The sequence below is a fragment of the Papaver somniferum genome, chromosome 6 (assembly GCF_003573695.1).
Source record: "Papaver somniferum cultivar HN1 chromosome 6, ASM357369v1, whole genome shotgun sequence".
NCBI classification, from domain to species: domain Eukaryota; kingdom Viridiplantae; phylum Streptophyta; class Magnoliopsida; order Ranunculales; family Papaveraceae; genus Papaver; species Papaver somniferum.
In genome coordinates, this window is record NC_039363.1 from 68,102,725 (window position 1) to 68,120,921 (window position 18,197).

The window sequence follows — 18,197 nt, forward strand, 5'->3', positions numbered from 1 at the left end:
AGTAAGCATACGAGTATGCATACCATGGTTCCCGGACTTGGATCACACATATGCAAGTACACATACTGTGCTTATATCCAATTGTCCTAATCTCTCATCTCAACCATTAAAACATTCTCGGAAGACGACAATAGCTGTCTCACACAAATTATTAGCTTCAAAGAAATTTTCAAGTGATCGAATGATCAATACGAAACATTCCGTGTCTACATCAAATTGCTGTCTCAAACAAATCATGTAAGATGTTACCAGGCGATTTTCACATGATCATCTTTTGACTTTCGTCAAGAATATAAGATGAACTTGGTTAAAGCGAAATATTACCAACACATATTTCGAAAAATATGTAAGCGAGTTAAACTCAGCTTGAAATATCAAATGTGTATAATTGAAGTCTATATAGCTATACGACTTTTGTCTCAATATAAGAGATAAAGTAGATAGACATTTGAGTGATAGATGAGTTCAAGTCTCCACATACTTTTTGTTGATGAAGTTCAACAAGCTCCCCTTAGTTTCTTCGTCTTCAATTTATGAATGTGATGAAGTATAATACTCAACTACACTTTCTATCTAATATGAGACTTAGCTATAAGTAGACTAGAAATCAAAAGTTATAGTTTTAGCAACTAAACTTGACAAACAAGCTTGAGATAGCAACGCTTGCGAATTCGGCCGAGCAGTGCTCTAACAACCCTATTTTGAACTTGCGTTTTGCGAATTGGTTCGCCAACCTTCCTGTATTCCTGAAACTCAGATATTTATGGTTTGCGAGATGGTTCGCCAACCTACCTTGAGATGAAATAATAGAAGTTCTGAATATCTCTCTTTTAATATTTTTTAAACATTCCCAAACGATAAGACCATTGCTTGGGAAGTTTTCAAATGTTACTTCTTGAACAATAAATTGTTCCAAACTAATATTGTTAAGGATCTTTGAACATCCAATGCTTGAATCATATTTCGAGATGTTTAACAAGACAAGCTTGACTCGAAATTTCTTTTTTTGCAAAATATCTACTAGAAATTTATTTGACATAGTCTCATAAAGATAGAATGGTAAAGCTTGTGAGTAAATAGAATGGTTTAGTCTTCACATACCTTGTTGATGAAGTTCTCCAAATATCTTCGTCGATATTCAGTCTTCGAAGGTGGTGTCTGATACTCAACTACCAATTGCGTAGTCCGACACTTGACTTAGTAAATTATAAATTAAGATATAGTTTTGATTAACTAACATTGAAAATAAGATTAAGATTACAAAACTTTTGGGTTCAACTGAGCAATGCTCTAACAAAAAAATATTGAAAAATTGAAGTCAGTTTTGAGCAAGTCTTTTGTCATGAAAGACTTGTGTACAACAAAGCATGTTCTTGGCATGTAAATATTTGTTGATATGAAAGCAAGGAAGTTGTGGATAATACAAGAAAGCTATATTAAGAAGGTGTTACAAAGGTTCAAAATGGAAAAGGCTTAGCCGCTGAGTTGTCCACTTGCAAGCCATTTTAAGTTAACTCGTAATGCAATGTCCTGCGAACGATGTTGGGAACCGGAAGATGGAGGAAACTCCTTAGGCATCCGTTGTTGGTACTTTCTTTCATTCAAAATGGATAAAATTCCCCCAAGTAGGATTTATGCAATGGTTTGTACAAATCCAGGTATAACTTATGCAGTTGGAGTGCTAAGTAGATTTCTAGCTAATCGTGGTACGAAGCATTAGGAAGTAGTGAAATAGATACTAAGGTATTGTTTGAGGGTGAAAACGATTCTGCTGATTTTGGTAATTTCGGGTGTGGGTGAGAAACAAGTTTAAACCCTAAACAATGTACTGCAAGGGAGTACTTTAGATTCGAGAGATCAATCTGTACAAATCCGACCTATACCAAGAAATGGCCGTTCCAGACTTGCTTCGGTCACAAAGTGAAGGAGAAAGGTTGGCTTTGGGGAGGGAAGCGAAGAGAGTGTTGAGACCAGAATAGTTGATTCTGGAAGAGTAGTTGTTTCACGACTTGTATCAGAAATTGGGAAGCTAACAGATGGAAAGCTAGCAAATATTTTCTGAGTGTTGTATCCTCTTGACCTGAACTTGTTGTTCTTTGGAAATAGGTAATGCCTATTTATACCAGTCGAAGTGAAACGTACTCTGGTCTCATTAAGAAATGGAGGGTGAGTAAATGGGAGGAGGTGGTAACCGGTAACGCCTGGAATTGATGTTCCATAAAAGAAAGCGTTTCACCATTACTCCCTGTATTTACTAACCGCCTCATCCTTATGACGCTGTCTTATAACGGGCGTAGTGTACGCCGCACGTTGTAAACCGCCAAACCAATACCCAATGAGCATCCCCCAGTTTGTGACATGTGTTGATGTCTCGAGCGTTTTCGTAGAAAACATGTAGCACGTTGTTGTTGTCTGGAAAGTTGAGATTGGGAGACTTGCCGACTCGGTGGTGACCTTCGACGGTCGAGATTTTGCATCTTAAGAGGAAAGGTAGCCGTTGATTATTGTAACCCTTCGTTTGGTAGCCAGTGCCATGAAAGCATGATCAGTATGGCTTCAATATGGCCTAGTTTAGGCGCGGCCAAAATTTAGGGTTTTGCCTTTGTTTAGGCGCGACCAAACTAGGGCCAAAGGTTTCCATGCGTTAGCTGGCAACCTTGGACGGCTAAGATCTGCATCTTAGATGAAAAAGTGGCCATTGATTGTTGCAGGCCTTCGTTTTGGTAGCCAGTGGCATGAAAGCATGATCAGTATGGCTTTAATATGGCCTAGTTTAGGCGCGGCCAAAAGTTAGGGTTTTGGCTTTGTTAGGCGCGACCAAACTAGGGCCAAAGATTGCCATGCGTTAGCTGGTAACCTTGGACGTCTAGGATCTGCATCCTAGATGAAAAATTGGTCGTTGATTGCTGTAGGCCTTCATTTCGGTAGCCGCACAGGGAAGGCCGGCATGGTATGGCGCGGCAAGGTGGTTGGCATGCCATTGACACATGTGGCATGACATGCCTTGGCGTGGCCAAAACTAGGGTTTTGGGCCAAAGGTTACCATGCGTTGTTTGGCGACCTTGGACGGCTAAGATTTGCATTTAAGATGGAATGGTGGTCGTTGATCATCGCACACCTTCTTTTTGGTAGCCGCATAGGGAAGGCCCACATGGTATGGCGCGACAAGGTGGTTGGCATGCCATGGCGCGGTTTGGCGTGGCCAAAACTAGGGTTTTGGGCCAAAGGTTACCATGCGTTGTTTGGCGACCTTGGACGGCTAAGATTTGCATCTAAGATGGAAGGGTGGTCGTTGATCATCGCACGCCTTTGTTTTGGTATCCGCATAGGGAAGGCCGGCATGGTATGGCGCGAAAAGGTGGTTGGCATGCCATTGGCACATGTGGCATGGCATGCCTTGGCGCGGTTTGGTGTGGCCAAAAATAGGGTTTTGGGCCAAAGGTTACCATGCGTTGTTTGGCGACCTTTGACGGCTAAGATTTGCATCTAAGATGAAAGGGTGGCCGTTGATCATTGCACACCTTCGTTTTGGTAGCCCCATAGGGAAGGCCGTCATGGTATGGCGCGGCAAGGTGGTTGGCATGCCATTGGCACATGTGGCATGGCATGCCTTGGCGAGGTTTGGCGTGCCCAAAACTAGGGTTTTGGGCCAAAGGTTACCATGCGTTTTTTGGCGACCTTGGACGGCTAAGATTTGTATCTAAGATGGAAGGATGGTCGTTGATCATCGCACGCCTTCGTTTTGGTAGCCGCATAGGGAAGGCCGACATGGTATGGCGCGACAAGGTGGTTGGCATGCCATTGGCACATGTGGTGCGGCTGGCATAGTTGGCATGCCTTGGCGCGGAGGTGCGGCTGGCATGGTTGGCATGCCTTGGCGCGGAGATGTGGCTGGCATGGTATGCCATTGGCACAGTGGTGCGGCTGGCATGGTTGGCATGCCTTGGCGCGGTAGCATGATGATTAGGGTTTGACATAGATGATGTCAGTCAGTGTTAAGGGTTCTGCCGTGGAACATGACCCATGTAAAAAAAAAGGGTACCCCCGTAATTCTTACGTAGGCATGCTGATTGATTCAATAAATGTGCTAATGGTCATAGTGACGTCATGTCAGATGTACAATTTTACGATTTTGACCCTAAGCTAAAAACCACCATCAACAGGTATCTAAGCGGTACTTTTAATATGTGTTTGTGTTATGGCGGTGATAAGCCAAAGTTATTGGGTTACACAGGTTTATATTTGGCAGGTTCTCAAGGTAGTTTCAAGTCGCCATCGAGTTACTTATTTACATATGCAAGGAGAGTTGTGTCTTGAAAATCTTAGTTGTAAAGATGTGTGAAATTGTGTACTACAGAGTCAAGTACATTGCAACTAAAGAGAGTTGTAAGGAGATGATATGGATGAAGAGGTTTGTTCAAGAACTTGGCGTAAGGTAATAGAAGATCATCGTCTACTGTGACATACAGAGTGATGTGATTTGTAGATAGTGGTAAAAAGTGATTCGTTTCTCGGACTTGTTGAGACTGATTTCAGATTTAAAAATAGAAAACAATAAAAATAAAGAAAATATATACACAAGGTTTGTCACAATGTCGAGAGATTACTGAGACTCAGGATTCCACCAAACCTCATATCATGTGGTTCAAAAATCAATTCTTAGAAAATTATAGCTCTTGTTTATTGACTCTAATTCTTTGCCAGGGTAGATTTTAAAAAGATTAACTATAAATCACTAGCATGATGCATCAAAAGCAGTTAGACCAAGCATACATCATCATACGACTTCACAACTAATTAAGAAAAATCATAAAACGATTAAATTAATGCAAAAATTTCATAAAAAAAATTTAAATATAATTACCACACGCATGAAATATGGCTTTCTCCGTCATCCCAGTGTTGGGATTTAGCTCCTCATATTAATCACTTGCTCAAAATACATGTTTGTTGCTCAAAAGTTGATTAAAAGAGTGAAAGGTGTAAAGCAGCTGATTTGCAACAGCGTAAAAGTGTTACATATCTCTGGTACAAAGAGGAACAATGATTAACTGTTGTATATAAACGTTACTGCTCTTCTGCTGTTGAACAACGATATTGTTCTGCGACTGTTTTTCGTGCGTCAATGTTCTTTGTGTTCTTGAGCTGTGCAGCAGCAGCAGAACAGAGTTTGATAAAACTCTGATTCCTTCTTCTATGGCCCTCCTCAGGCCCCCAAACTCAAGATACCCCTTTTATATGACCCAAACAATCTATTTATATCAAAAATACCGATTAAGTCTCTCCCAAATCTTCCAAAATCTCTCTCCCCTCTCTTCACGGTAAAGTTGCGGCAATTTCTTGTTTTAGAATTTCTACGCGTTTCTGAGCTTTCCTTTTTATTCTAAACTCTTCCTTAGATAGATACAAATCTTTGGGAAGGTTCATAGCACTTTAATCTCTCTAAAATTCCCTAAAACAGGTCACACACGTGACTTTCCATATATTTCTGTTGTGATAAAAATTCTTCGATTGAGCCCAGTCTAATCGATTTCAACACCCATATCAGAATCCTAGACCCATAAGGAGTCTATCCTATGAAAATCAGAGGTTTAATCGACCTCAAACTCCTCCAAATCACGATTTCCAAAACTGTCAGAGATATTTTTATTGGAAATGGGTGCTAAGAAAAATCTGGGTGATGTGGACAAATTTGGGTTACACATAACCTTGGGTGCTCCTTAGCCAGTTTGGGGTCCGTTTAGAAACTGTCCTCCGGGGTGCCTCGAGCAACTTTTCGAGCCAATTTCGCCGCAAAAGCTTATTTCTCCAAAAACACCTACAAAGACATTCCAAATAAGCACAAAATCGAGCGCTAACAATATATACAATTGGGATCAAAATAGACACATAAATGCGTCTATCAAATACCACCAAAATTATTATTTGCTAGTCCTCGAGCAAATCAAATGAAATAAAATCCTAACTCACTGTCGCAGGCATCGTCGATTGCATTTAGCGTATGCAATAATCCTTTAAACCCCTAGGTGTCTCTAGTGGCGGAGTGTTGTCTCTGGAGGGCTTACCAGAGGTATACCCACAAAACCTTTATACTCCAGACCCTAGCTATCTACACAGAACCTTGGAAGGAACTAAAGAATCTCCTTGGTTGGCATACTTATTGACTACAGGAGGAAGTACCCTGATGCGAAATTCCAATTGTTGTACACGAGTTCGCACTCAAGCATACTAAAATTCATATAAAGTGACAGAGCTCTACTCAGATAGTCGCATCCAAACTCAGAATCAAATAAATCACATGAATAGATTAAGAAGATGGATATAGAAAAACATAAATGGTTTTGATGTTGACTAAGGTGAACGGTGTTTCTCATATCTGTCTGAAGGCCACTGCCATAATGAACCTATCCTAATGGACTGAGATACCGGTCTGAATAATATCAACACACTGGCATATACAAGGGTACCAGTGGTCGATAATCCTAAATCTAGGTCAACACAACTGGCATATACAAGGGTTCCAGTGGTCGACTTTATTGAATTTATTCCAGTTGGTCTGATGGCTATCTCAATCACTCTATTTCACCCTAGCAATGGTAACAACTTGAATCGTGAGCCCCACCTAATCACTTAGAGAAACATATTTTAAAAATAAAAAAATAAAAATAAAAATAGAAGTGAAAAGGACTCAATGAGATATGGTGAAACTACCATGTTATTTCTAACACCTGAGCTCTGTGCTTTTATGGATAGACTCTTTAGATGTTTCCATCTAATCAGATTGGTCCCTCAACTCCTACAACCAAAATGCTTCCATCCACTTAGACTGGTTAGTGCCATCCTTAATAAGCATAAATTTCTAGGCTCTGAAGTTTAATTATGCAACTAAAAAAAGTTTCTCCCATACCCCGAAACTTAAATCTAACATTGTCTTCAATGTTCCAAAGATGAAATTAAAAGCATGAACAAGGAGAAACTGTTACCATTTGAAGCAAAAGAGATATGGAAAGATATTACCGTGTCGCATGAATATTAGGTTACCTCTCAAGAAGTGCTAAGTTTAATGTCTTCAGCCAGACTAAGAAAGGATTAGTCACCTTATAAAATCATAAAGTAATAGACGAAATATCTGTGGTTCATCAAAACCAAATAGAGCTATCACAAGTAAAAGGAATCTGCAACATGCCAAAAAAATGAACAAATAAAGCACACCCTTGTCTAGTTTCCTGTTTAAGACAACTACATCTAGTTGTGGTTCAGGTTCAGGATCTATAACTGGGTCCAAATAAAATATTTTCATGGGTTGCATTTCCTCATAGGTTAGATCCAAATGTTTAGGTTCTAGAGTCTGGAAAAACTCAAATAAAAACTTAGAAGCACATAATAATAACCTGAATAATTGAGGATCCTCTAAGTCATTCAGATTTGACTTACACAGCTGACCACAATGAGAGTGGGGATCTTCCTTAAACAAGTATGTCGACCCTAATCTCCTAAAGTAATTAGGTTTAGTCTCAAAACTTAATATTTGACACATTTGAAAATCAAACATTCCCACATTTGGAAGAAAAATATTTGGTGGGAAAATAAAGTCAATCTGGGTATCATAGCCTGGGTAAACCACGGCAACCAGAGGATGGGTTTCTAATAACTGAAATTTCTTGTGGACATCACTAGGTTCAGGAAAACGTGTATGAAGATAATCTTGTAAAATGGTTGAGGCACATATGTCAAGTCCCAAGTGAGGGACCTTTCTAAGAGTTTAATCACATGGAGAATGATAATCACCCCCAAACTTAGAGTTTTCAGTGTCTCTAGAAAGACTAGTCACAACTTCCCTAATTTCAAGGTCATATAATTCATGAAAATGGTCAATTGATTCTTCTAAGTCAGGTATATCCTCACTCATCTCGACGAGTTCATTTTCTTTTTCTAAGTCTATTGTTTCTAAATCGCTAGACTCAAAATATACTCGTTCCTCTAAACCATTATTAGCTTCGTAATCAAAAGGAAATACTACATCGTATAAAACGGGGGTATATCTAGTCAAATCCTCGTCCTTTTGAATAGGTGAATAATTATTAAAATTATTTGGATTTGAACTAGAAATAACATTAAGCACAGTTGGAGTAGCAAATTCCTGATCACTATGCCTATTTATTTCAAATTCTTCATCAACACTATCCTCATCATAATCATTATAATAACATGAAAATGGTTGAACCTCATCTAAACAACAAGTAGTGTTACCAATTATATCCTCGTCATCTTGATTATGCAAATAACTATCCTCATTTTCAAGGGTACTATTGGAAACACTATATTGGAAATTAAGACTATCTTGAGCAGTTCTTTCCTGGGCCTCTAACAACATTTTCTGAGTCGACTCACATGACTTACTGATTTTATCTAGGAAAGAAGGTTCACACGTTGCATTGCTTTTATTCATAACTAAGTTATTCATCTCAGCTGAACTATGTGTCGACTCAAGTAACTTTTGTGTCGACTCAGCTAACTTACATGCGGACTCTAGTAGAGAAGAATCGTACGACCGGTGGGCGTATGGATAGTAATTGGGCTCACCATGGTATGGACCATAACCTTCAAAAGGCTGACGTTCCCAAACACTATTCACACTATGGTTAAAGTAGTAACGTCCATTTTGAAACTCAGTCGGATATTCGTTGTATTGGCTATTGTAATACCAGTTCGGCATTCTATTGCAGGGGTGTGAGTTGTCACACAAAATAAAACCCACTGACAGGGGATTCGTGGGTGGATAGAGTCTTACCTCCCGTACCAGACGGGCGATGAACCGTTGAAGTCGACTCAGGCCACCGACTCCTATGTCAGTGTACGAACCCGAGGGGCCGAGACAGTATCGTAACTGTCGTCCTTCCCTGCAAACAGTTTATATTTAATTTTAACCCTTCCTTAGGGTTTAAAAATAAAAATGTCCAAGTCCAAAAATAAAAATGTCCAAAAAGGAAAAGAAAAATTACAAAAATAAAACCCTGTTTACAGTTTCTAAAAATAAAACAAAATAACTATATACAAAATCTTCTTCTTCACTCCTTTCAGATTCCTCTTTTCTTTCCTTCTCTGGCGATGCTTTCCTTTTATAACACTTTTTATTTCCTTGTAGCTTCGCTCCAAATCTGAAAAGAATCGAAAAATACCAAAACGCGTAAAAAAGAACAAAAATAATAAAAAGAAAAAGAAACCTAAAACAAATCTAAATACAAGTCCGCGTCGGCGGCGCTAAAAATTGATGTGATTTGTAGATAGTGGTAAAAAGTTATTCGTTTCTCGGACTTGTAGAGACTGATTTCAGATTTAAAAATAGAAAACAGTAAAAATAAAGAAAACATATACACAAGGTTTGTCACAATGTCGAGAGATTACTGAGACTCAGGATTCCACCAAACCTCATATCATGTGGTTCAAACATCAATTCTTAGACAATTATAGCTCTTGTTTATTGACTCTAATTCTTTGCCAGGGTAGATTTTAAAAAGATTAACTGTAAATCACTAGCATGATGCATCAAACGCACTTAGACCAAGCATACATCATCATACGACTTCACAACTAATTAAGAAAAAATCATAAAACGATTAAATTAATGCAAAAAGTCATAAAAAGAATTAAATATAATTACCACACGCATGAAATATGGCTTTCTCCGTCATCCCAGTGTTGGGATTTAGCTCCTCATATTAATCACTTGCTCAAAATACATGTTTGTTGCTCAAAAGTTGATTAAAAGAGTGAAAGGTGTAAAGCAGCTGATTTGCAACAGCGTAAAAGTTTTACAGATCTCTGGTACAAAGAGGAACAATGATTAACTGTTGTATATAAACGTTACTGCTCTATTGTTGTTGAACAACGATACTGTTCTGCGACTGTTTTTCGTGCGTCAATGTTCTTCGTGTTCTTGAGCTGTGCAGCAGCAGCAGCAGCAAAAACAGAGTTTGATAAAAATCTGATTTCTTCTTTTCTAGCCCTCCTCAGGTCCCCAAACTCCAGACACCCCTTCCATATGACCCAAACAATCTATTTATATCAAAAATACCAATTAAGTCTCTCCCAAATCTTCCAAATTCTCTCCCCTCTCTTCACGGCAAAGTTGCTGAAATTTCTTGTTTTAGAATTTCTACGCGTTTCTGAGCTTTCCTTTTTATTCTAAACTCTTCCTTATGTAGATACAAATCTTTGGGAAGGTTCATAGCACTTTAATCTCTCTAAAATTCCCTAAAACAGGTCACACATGTGACTTTCCATATATTTATGTTGTGATAAAAATTCGTCGATTGAGCCCAGTCTAATCGATTTCAACACCCATATCAAATTCCTAGACCCATAAGGAGTATATCCTATGAAAATCAGAGGTTTAATCGACCTCAAACTCCTCCAAATCACGATTGCCAAAACTGCCAGAGATATTTTTATTGGAAATGGGTGCTGAGGAAAAATCTGGGTGCTGTGGACAAATTTGGGTTACACATAACCTTGGGTGCTCCTTAGCCAATTCTAGGGTCCGTTTAGCAACTATCCTCCGGGGTGCCTCGAGCAACTTTTCGAGCCAATTTCGCCGCAAAAGCTTATTTCTCCAAAAACACCTACAAAGACATAAAATAACCAAATAAGCACAAAATCGAGCGCTAACAATATATACAATTGGGATCAAAATAGATACATAAATGCGTCTATCACAGAGTGTCATCCATCTTAGCAAGAATGCGAGTTTTCACTCGATATCGAAGCATATCAACATTAGGTACCGGTGGAAACAAGAAGGTCTCGATGACAAGGTCTTGCAGATTGAGAAGATCCATACAGATAATAATGGTTCTGAAATAATGATAAAGTCGCAATCGAAGTACAAGCATGTGCATTTCTGTAGAAGGGAAGGTTTGGTGGTAATGGGTACCTCACTATAAGTCGCGAGGGAAAATTGTTGGGCCTAGTCATAAGTTATGGTCCAACCATATGGCTAGCCTTTAACAGGTTAAGGGGGAGCTAAGGAACAATTATCTTGTTAGGTTATAAATGTTAAAAGAAAAAAACGGACATGAGATTTCTTCTCCTTTCAAGTCGTGAAAGAGAGTAAGAGAGGCAGTGAGAAAACGGAGAATAAGAGTGAAGCCGTCATTGATGGTTTTGGTGAGATTTTGGTTAATCTTGAAGAGGAAGAAAAAGGGTTCTTCGTTAAAGGTCCGCTTGGTTATTGTGGTGATGATTGATTGATCAATTTCCACATCTCTTCAAAGGGTAAAAAGTGTTTGTTGAAACCCTAGTAGTAAGTATCTCAATCACTTATTATGTTTGTGAATCTTATCTATCGATAAATCAATTATTTATCCATCCTTAGGGGTGAGTGTAAATTAGGTAAATTAGTATCTAAGAGTTCGTTTGGCACCGGTGGATTTGAGGGTGGAGTGGAGTTGGGGGAGGTAGTTTATTTTACACGTGTTTGGCACAAGCTTTTTAGAATGAAACTTGTTTTCTAGTCAATTTATTTTCCTCCAACCAGTGGAAAAGAAGTCGACACCTATCTCATGGGAATTCAATTTCCATCCTTCTTTTCCGCCCATACCTTTCACTTTCTCTTTCCTTTTTGGTTTTCTCCCCTCTTCTGAAAATCTCTGTCATGAACAAGAAACTTTCAAACCTAATCAACTTATTTCTCTTATGTTTGCATCATAAACTATGATCAATTTTGGTTCATTTTATCTCTCATGTAACTGTATTCTTTTGATTGATTCATCAAACCCTAGATTATTTCTGAACTAAAAAAAATTAGGATATGTTTTCATTGTTACTTAATCTGTTAAATCTGTTGATGAAGATGATGAAAATCAAATTCAAAATCACACCCTAGATTGTTCCTTGTTCTTTGTGAATTTAATTCAGGAGGCACAAGACATAATAAGATTTCATTGAAAATCAAATCGTAATTTAATTAATTTCACATGTACTGTAGGTGTGGAATCAGGTTAGGAATTGATTTCATAGAAAACCAATTTTGGATCTTTCATTCTTCTTATCTCTTCTGATGAAACCTTGCTTTCACCTGTGATAAAACCTTGATTTTACTAAGAACTACATCTTAGCCTGATTCCACCGATTTTGATGCCAAACAACAAATATTTGATTGAGGCAGTTGATTTTCTAGGTAATTGGATTTCTAGGTTGTTTGAACTACCTAGAAATTGAACTACACTGGTGCCAAACGTACCCTAAGTGTTATATGCCTCTTGAAATAAGTGTAATTCTCATTTGGGGGAATCGTGCATAACCCATTATTTAACTACAGTAAAAAATTTGCCCGTAATTTTTACTCTTCGTATTGAAGTGGTTTTCCCACGTAATCTTTGGTGTTGCGTGATTGTTGTTTTTTTTGTATCGTCATAGTCGTATTAGATTGTATTGTCCATCATTGTTTGTATAGATTTCGTATTCCACGTAACGGCTTGAACTTTTAAGTCTCCTAAGAGCGTCCACAGTGGGGGATTAAACCCAAATATTTGATCTTTTGAACAGACGTAGTGGAACGTACTATCGATCAAATTTTGATCGACGACTAAAACCCAGAGTATATTTGGTCTGGGACCAAGACTAAACCCAAATATAGTCGAGCGTTGGTATAGTCTACGCTCCACATCAGGCGTTGGTATAGTCTACGTCCCACATCAGGCGGACGTATATTCCACGCCCCACATCAGGCGTTGTTATAGTCTACGCTCCACATGGGGCGTACGCAAAGTCTACGCCCCATTTTTTTTTTGGGCATTATACCCCCGCCCCATTCTTTGTTTTCAAAACAACTTTAGTGGGGCGGGCTTTATATCTCCGCCCCACTTCTTTCATTTTTTTTTTTTTTAGAATCTCCCCAATCAGGCGTTGGTATAGTCTACGCCCCACACCAGGCGAACGTATAATGTACGTCTGACCAAATTTAGCCTTTCCACCGTAGCGTCGCACACCAGACTAAATCCAAAATTTGGTCTTTTTTTCCCTCTTTGATCTTTGGTTATACTCGCACCACTACAGTTGCTCTAAACCCTGCCATTGCCCAAATCCTCATGGTCAATACCTTACATACGCTACAATTCATAATATTGATTCTTATCCGGTGATAAGCAATTAACTACGTGAACCCGACGATACAAAAGTAGGCCTAATAAATTAGTAAATGCATTCGGCAACTACACAAATGTGTACGGATTCAGAAAAGACTACGAAGTACACAAGATGTAAGTATGTAATGTAACCATCAATTTTAAATGAGAAGAAAGGAAAAAGACATAAGACTAGCTTCTCTGAATCTGATTGAAATCTGAGTCAGTCAACCGCCAGAATAAACAAAAAAAATTATGGAGCTGATCAGCTGAAAGCCTGCTGACTGGAACTTTGATAATGATCAAAACTTAATGGGTTTGTGTGATGATAAACCTAAGTTAGTGGGGGTTCACAAACAAATGCAAAAGTTTGCAAACAAATGCAAGTTGCATGCATTGTAATTTGTGAAGAGTCCCAACTCACTAGTCGGAAATTCAGAGTTCAGAGTAGTAGTTGAATCTTGAGACGGTCAAGTCTACCCTCTATCGACACCAATTGCTTAAAACTAATGGAGGGGTTTCGATTTAAGTTATCCATGTAAAAAACCAACAGAGACATGGTCTCACAGCAATAAACGTGGTGGGCACAGTTAATCAAACGCCATTCATTAATGGCCTTAAGCAGTACTAGACTAATAGCAGTAATAAGCTCTCATTTCCAAACATGCATTGCCTTCAATTCACAGAGTACCGTTGGAGATGGACATGCTTCTAACCAATAGTTGTCATCATCATCAATTCAATAGCAGTAATAAGCTCTCATTTACATTGTTACTACAGTATGTGTTTGGGTGTGAAATGAATGTGAAGTATCTAGACTCCGGAGGCTTCCAAAGGTGCAAATTAAGTGTACCTCCGATAAAGGTCCCTGAAACTTGATTTTTGTTCCAACAAGGACACACATACGAGGAAAAGGTGGGCACTAGATTTTACACTGTTGATGCCATAAATAAACATGACCAGCCTACAAAGAACAGGAACACAAAGTCTCTCTCTTTCTTATTTACTTTTGTAATGTTAAATTTTAAGAAAGAAAATACGCAATTTTAGACGTTTATACTCTCTTCTCGTTTCTTGCAATTTAGTAATGATTTGCTCGTTGATTTCAGAGAGGAGAGAGAGAGAGATAGGGAGCGTGATTTGCTCGTTGGTTGAACGCAAAGCTCACAGACACCGCAAATATTAAGACTATTGTATTTCTAATTAATCAAAACGAGGTACATCATTGTCTGTCTTTCTGTCTTCATCTTCTTACCCCTCCTCTTCCCCATAGCCCTCTCTCTCTCTCTCTCTCTCTCTCTCCTATTTTGAGCCTCATTTCCTCTGCTCCATCTTCATCTCCCCTCCTCCTCCTCCTCCTCCTCCTCTGTATTTCTCTCCAACCCAATCCAACTGTTGGTACCTCCCTAAATCCATTTTTTCTTTCTTCATTTCGGTTCTGCTTTTGGCCCTAGCTAGCTGCTGCATTTTTCTAATTATACCTATGTAGTCTCCTTTATCAATTTAGAGCTAAGGAAAGATGACTGAGGATGGGGTTTGTTGCTCATGAGAAGAAGAGAAAGACGAAGAAGAAAAAGGAGGAGAGGAAGAGGAGCTTCTCTACGTCCTGTCATTGCTTCCATTACATGATTACCACTGGCACATTGTTAAGGTTTTAATTTCTATTACCTGCTTTATAATTTTCTGTTTTTCTTTTAAGAACCCAAATTTCATGATAACCATGTTAAAACTTTTAATTCATTTTGTTTTCCTTTTATGTATAGGCAATATTGCATTGCTCTAGAAGAAATATCTATAAATAAAATGGGAACCAAGAAGATGAAAGGTATCTACAAGGGATTCAACAAGTATATTTATCAAATGTTTGGTAATATTACTATCTAATCTCCTCATTTTTACTTCCCAATATTTTCATCTCTCTATTAATCTCTCTTTCTATTCTGTCTCTTCAATTAGTCTTTGATTTTTTAATATGGGGGTTGTATTCTAGTTGTCAAGGAACATGAGATGCAAATAGGAAATCCAACAGATGTTAAACATGTTGCCCATATTGGATGGGATGGCCAATCTTCTAATGCACCTAGCTGGGTATGTTAGTTTAATCATATGCACTCCTTTTCTGTACTTCAAGTTTTGTTTTGATTTTTATTTGTTGATGATTCCAATTTGTAATGTAGATGAATGAATTCAAGACTACATCAGATTTCTCATCGACATCCCTGAACAATATGTGTGATTCAACATGGTCTTCTCAAGGTATTTTACCATCTCGCTCGCAATTTTAATCCCCCCATGTTTTCCAACAAGATCCACATATAACAAAGCTTTTCAATTAAAAATGAGATTGGCACTTCGTTTTGAGTTAAACATTTTCTTCTAAAAGAGAAAAAATTCTTTGCCTCAAATTGGATTGGCTCTTTTGTTCGAGCAATGATACATGTGATGGTTTTTTACTTTTTTTGTAACTAAGCTGCATAAACGATACATGTGATGGTTTTTTTGATACTGAGCTGCATAAACGATACATGTGATAGTTAGGTTTCATTGTATGTTTAAACTTGATAATCCAATATTCCAATTAAGTATTTATTGTATGTTAACTCGTTGTTCTTATGAAATTCGCAGAATTTGAAAAATCCTTAAGACGTGAACAAGATTTAGATCCTCAAAACTTGAAAAATTCATCATTAGCATCAACTACAGAAGAACCTCAAAGTGTTCCTAAGAAACAAAAGCGGAAAAAGACCAAGTCCTCGTTATCTGACAAGAACTTATCATCTTCTTCCTCATCAAGATCAGCTTCAACATTACAGTCAAAGACATCATTCGCTTCTTCTTCGAGGGAACAAGAGAGGAGACGAGGTATAGCAACAAGGGCTAACAAACTAGGTTATTGTAATTAGTTAAATACATATATCGAATCTTTTGATTATGTATCAGACAGTATGAAGTGGGCATTGAATATTTCGGTATGCCAAACATATATGATAGCTAGAAATATGTCCAAATTTTGCGAAGTGAATTACTGTTGTTCAATATCCTGTTTTGTATATGGGAGTCTCTATACTTTTGTGGGTTGTTTTTCTGAGGAAGGAAAATAGATACTCAACCCATCATATTTGTGGTCTGGTAGGTATTGTGCGAAATGGGTTCATTACTAGTTGAGATGAAAGCTAAGTTACTTCTACTTTGATCAGAATTTAAACTGTCTGCAGGTTTCACCTTTGGCAGGAATGCATGAAAAAGTTCTAAAGTAGCAAATGAGTTCAACATTATCATCAAATGTTTTGTGGTTTGAGGCTTTTGCAGGCTGTCTCCACTTCATGTTTTTCAACTGTTGTATCATCTTCTTTCCTTCCATCAATGTTCATCTGTCCATGCCACTTGAAGGCTTCTATGACCCTCAGAGCCATGCTTTCCACCTGTGTGCTTATTCTGAATGTGAAGGTCTTTTTGTCCTTCGGTTCAGTCTTGTTCATCTGCCATAATGAGCACCATAGTTGGATAAAATACAGGATCAAACCACTTAGACTTGGTGTAGCAGAGAAATTTAATTTGGCTGCTTTTTTTTCTCTCTAATTTGTTGCTCTTGTAACTGCGTTGGGTCTGGGTTTCTGTTTAGTAATTGTTCACTTGGTTGTTTGAAGAAATGGCTTTGATATGGTTTTGGATGCGAGTAGTGTTGGTTCTGGTATTGGCGTGGACTCCTGGAAGCGTTTTACACACCCAGCTTTCGGTAAATACCAGGATGTAATAGCACATAACTGATTCCAATCTTTACCCCCTAATGGAGTACCCTCTTCTCTGGGCACACATGATTCTATCCAACTTCTAACATCATTGATGTAGTACATCAATTGCTTCAAGACAGTATCAACTTTGACAAGCTGATCCCTTTGTGACTGAAGCAACTTTGACAAGTTGATTTCATTATGTAATCGACTTTGTCTAGTTTACTTGTTATTCAAGTCTTTTCTTTCCTAGTTCAAGTAGATTTCCTTTTCTTTTCTTTTAGTCCGTTCTTGTGAACCTATTTAAAGGCCATGCCTTCTTGTTTAGAGCACATTCTGATTATTATTATTATTCAATCAACATTATTATCTTTATCAACTCTTTCATTCCTCTTATTCCCTTCGCATCACCTGCAATTTCTGTATTGCATTCTTCTTAACAAGCTCTACACTAGATTCTTATCTAGAAACCGATCCATAAACCGCTTCCGCAAAAACTCAAAACCCTAAATTTTCATCAACTTTTAGTTTTCTTCTTCAGAAAGTTTCAATGGGAGAAAAATCGTTTACAAAAGATGATTTTGAAGAACTCTTGAAACCACTTTCAACTTCCATCACTGAGCTTAAAACTTCCATTACTTCTCTAGAAACCAAGCTTGACCAAGATTGATACAACTAAAAGTTTTCTAGAAAAAAAGCTTGGAGTACATGAAGAGTTCATACTCAAATTATGGAAACACGCTAGTGTTGATGGTGGTTTTTAGCTTAGGGTTAAAATCGTAAAACTTTGCATCTGATGTGATGTCATTCTGTAAGGAAAAGTAGACGTGAGTGTTAACCTCTCCACTGTCATATTTATTGAGCCGTTCAATATATTTACATGAAATTTATCCATACTGGCGCATGTAGCAACCATCCAGACGTCCTGTAAATTTCGGCACCTTGCCTATATTCACTGAATATAAGTTCCTTTGAATGCTTTCTATGCTATGTTCCCCGGCTGAACCCTTAATGTTGATATGGCATGACAATTTGTGTTCACTCGCAGCAGAGTAGCACACATTTCCAAATATCAAGGATAAGGTCTTTGCATAAGGTATTCAATCAGAAAGCATGCTTCTCTCTGGCTATGAACTTAAAGAACTCTGTGTCAACACATAGAATTCAATCAATTACTTTTACGCCTTGCGCAGTATACCAGATCTTGCTTGTCGAGAGTAAGCCTAGGAAAACTAGGTAATGAATCCGTCGTGGATTAGTAGGTGCAAAACCTTGCGAGTCAGAAAACAGGGAGCCGCTGCAGCAAAGGAAGGCGTGGCCATGCCTTGGAGCGACTTTCCAT

The 18,197-nt window shown here is 38.2% G+C and overlaps 1 protein-coding gene across 1 annotated transcript; it reads left to right on the forward strand.

Moving 5' to 3' along the window:
• The first annotated feature begins 14,304 nt into the window (after positions 1–14,304).
• Positions 14,305–16,458, forward strand: LOC113287871 (CRIB domain-containing protein RIC10-like). The gene is made up of 5 exons (XM_026536739.1): positions 14,305–14,775; positions 14,888–14,991; positions 15,115–15,212; positions 15,302–15,380; positions 15,750–16,458. Exons 1-5 carry the CDS (start codon positions 14,654–14,656, stop codon positions 16,025–16,027), a joined length of 681 nt encoding a protein of 226 aa, XP_026392524.1. The 5' UTR covers positions 14,305–14,653; the 3' UTR covers positions 16,028–16,458.
• Positions 16,459–18,197: the final 1,739 nt, after the last annotated feature.

Coding starts and splice junctions, on each gene's coding strand:
- LOC113287871 (XM_026536739.1), top strand. CDS start 14,654: ATGGGGTTTGTTGCTCATGAGAAGAAGAGAAAGACGAAGAAGAAAAAG. Junction 15,213..15,301: donor CTTCTAATGCACCTAGCTGG/GTATGTTAGTTT, acceptor TTTGTAATGTAG/ATGAATGAATTCAAGACTAC. Junction 15,381..15,749: donor TTCAACATGGTCTTCTCAAG/GTATTTTACCAT, acceptor TGAAATTCGCAG/AATTTGAAAAATCCTTAAGA.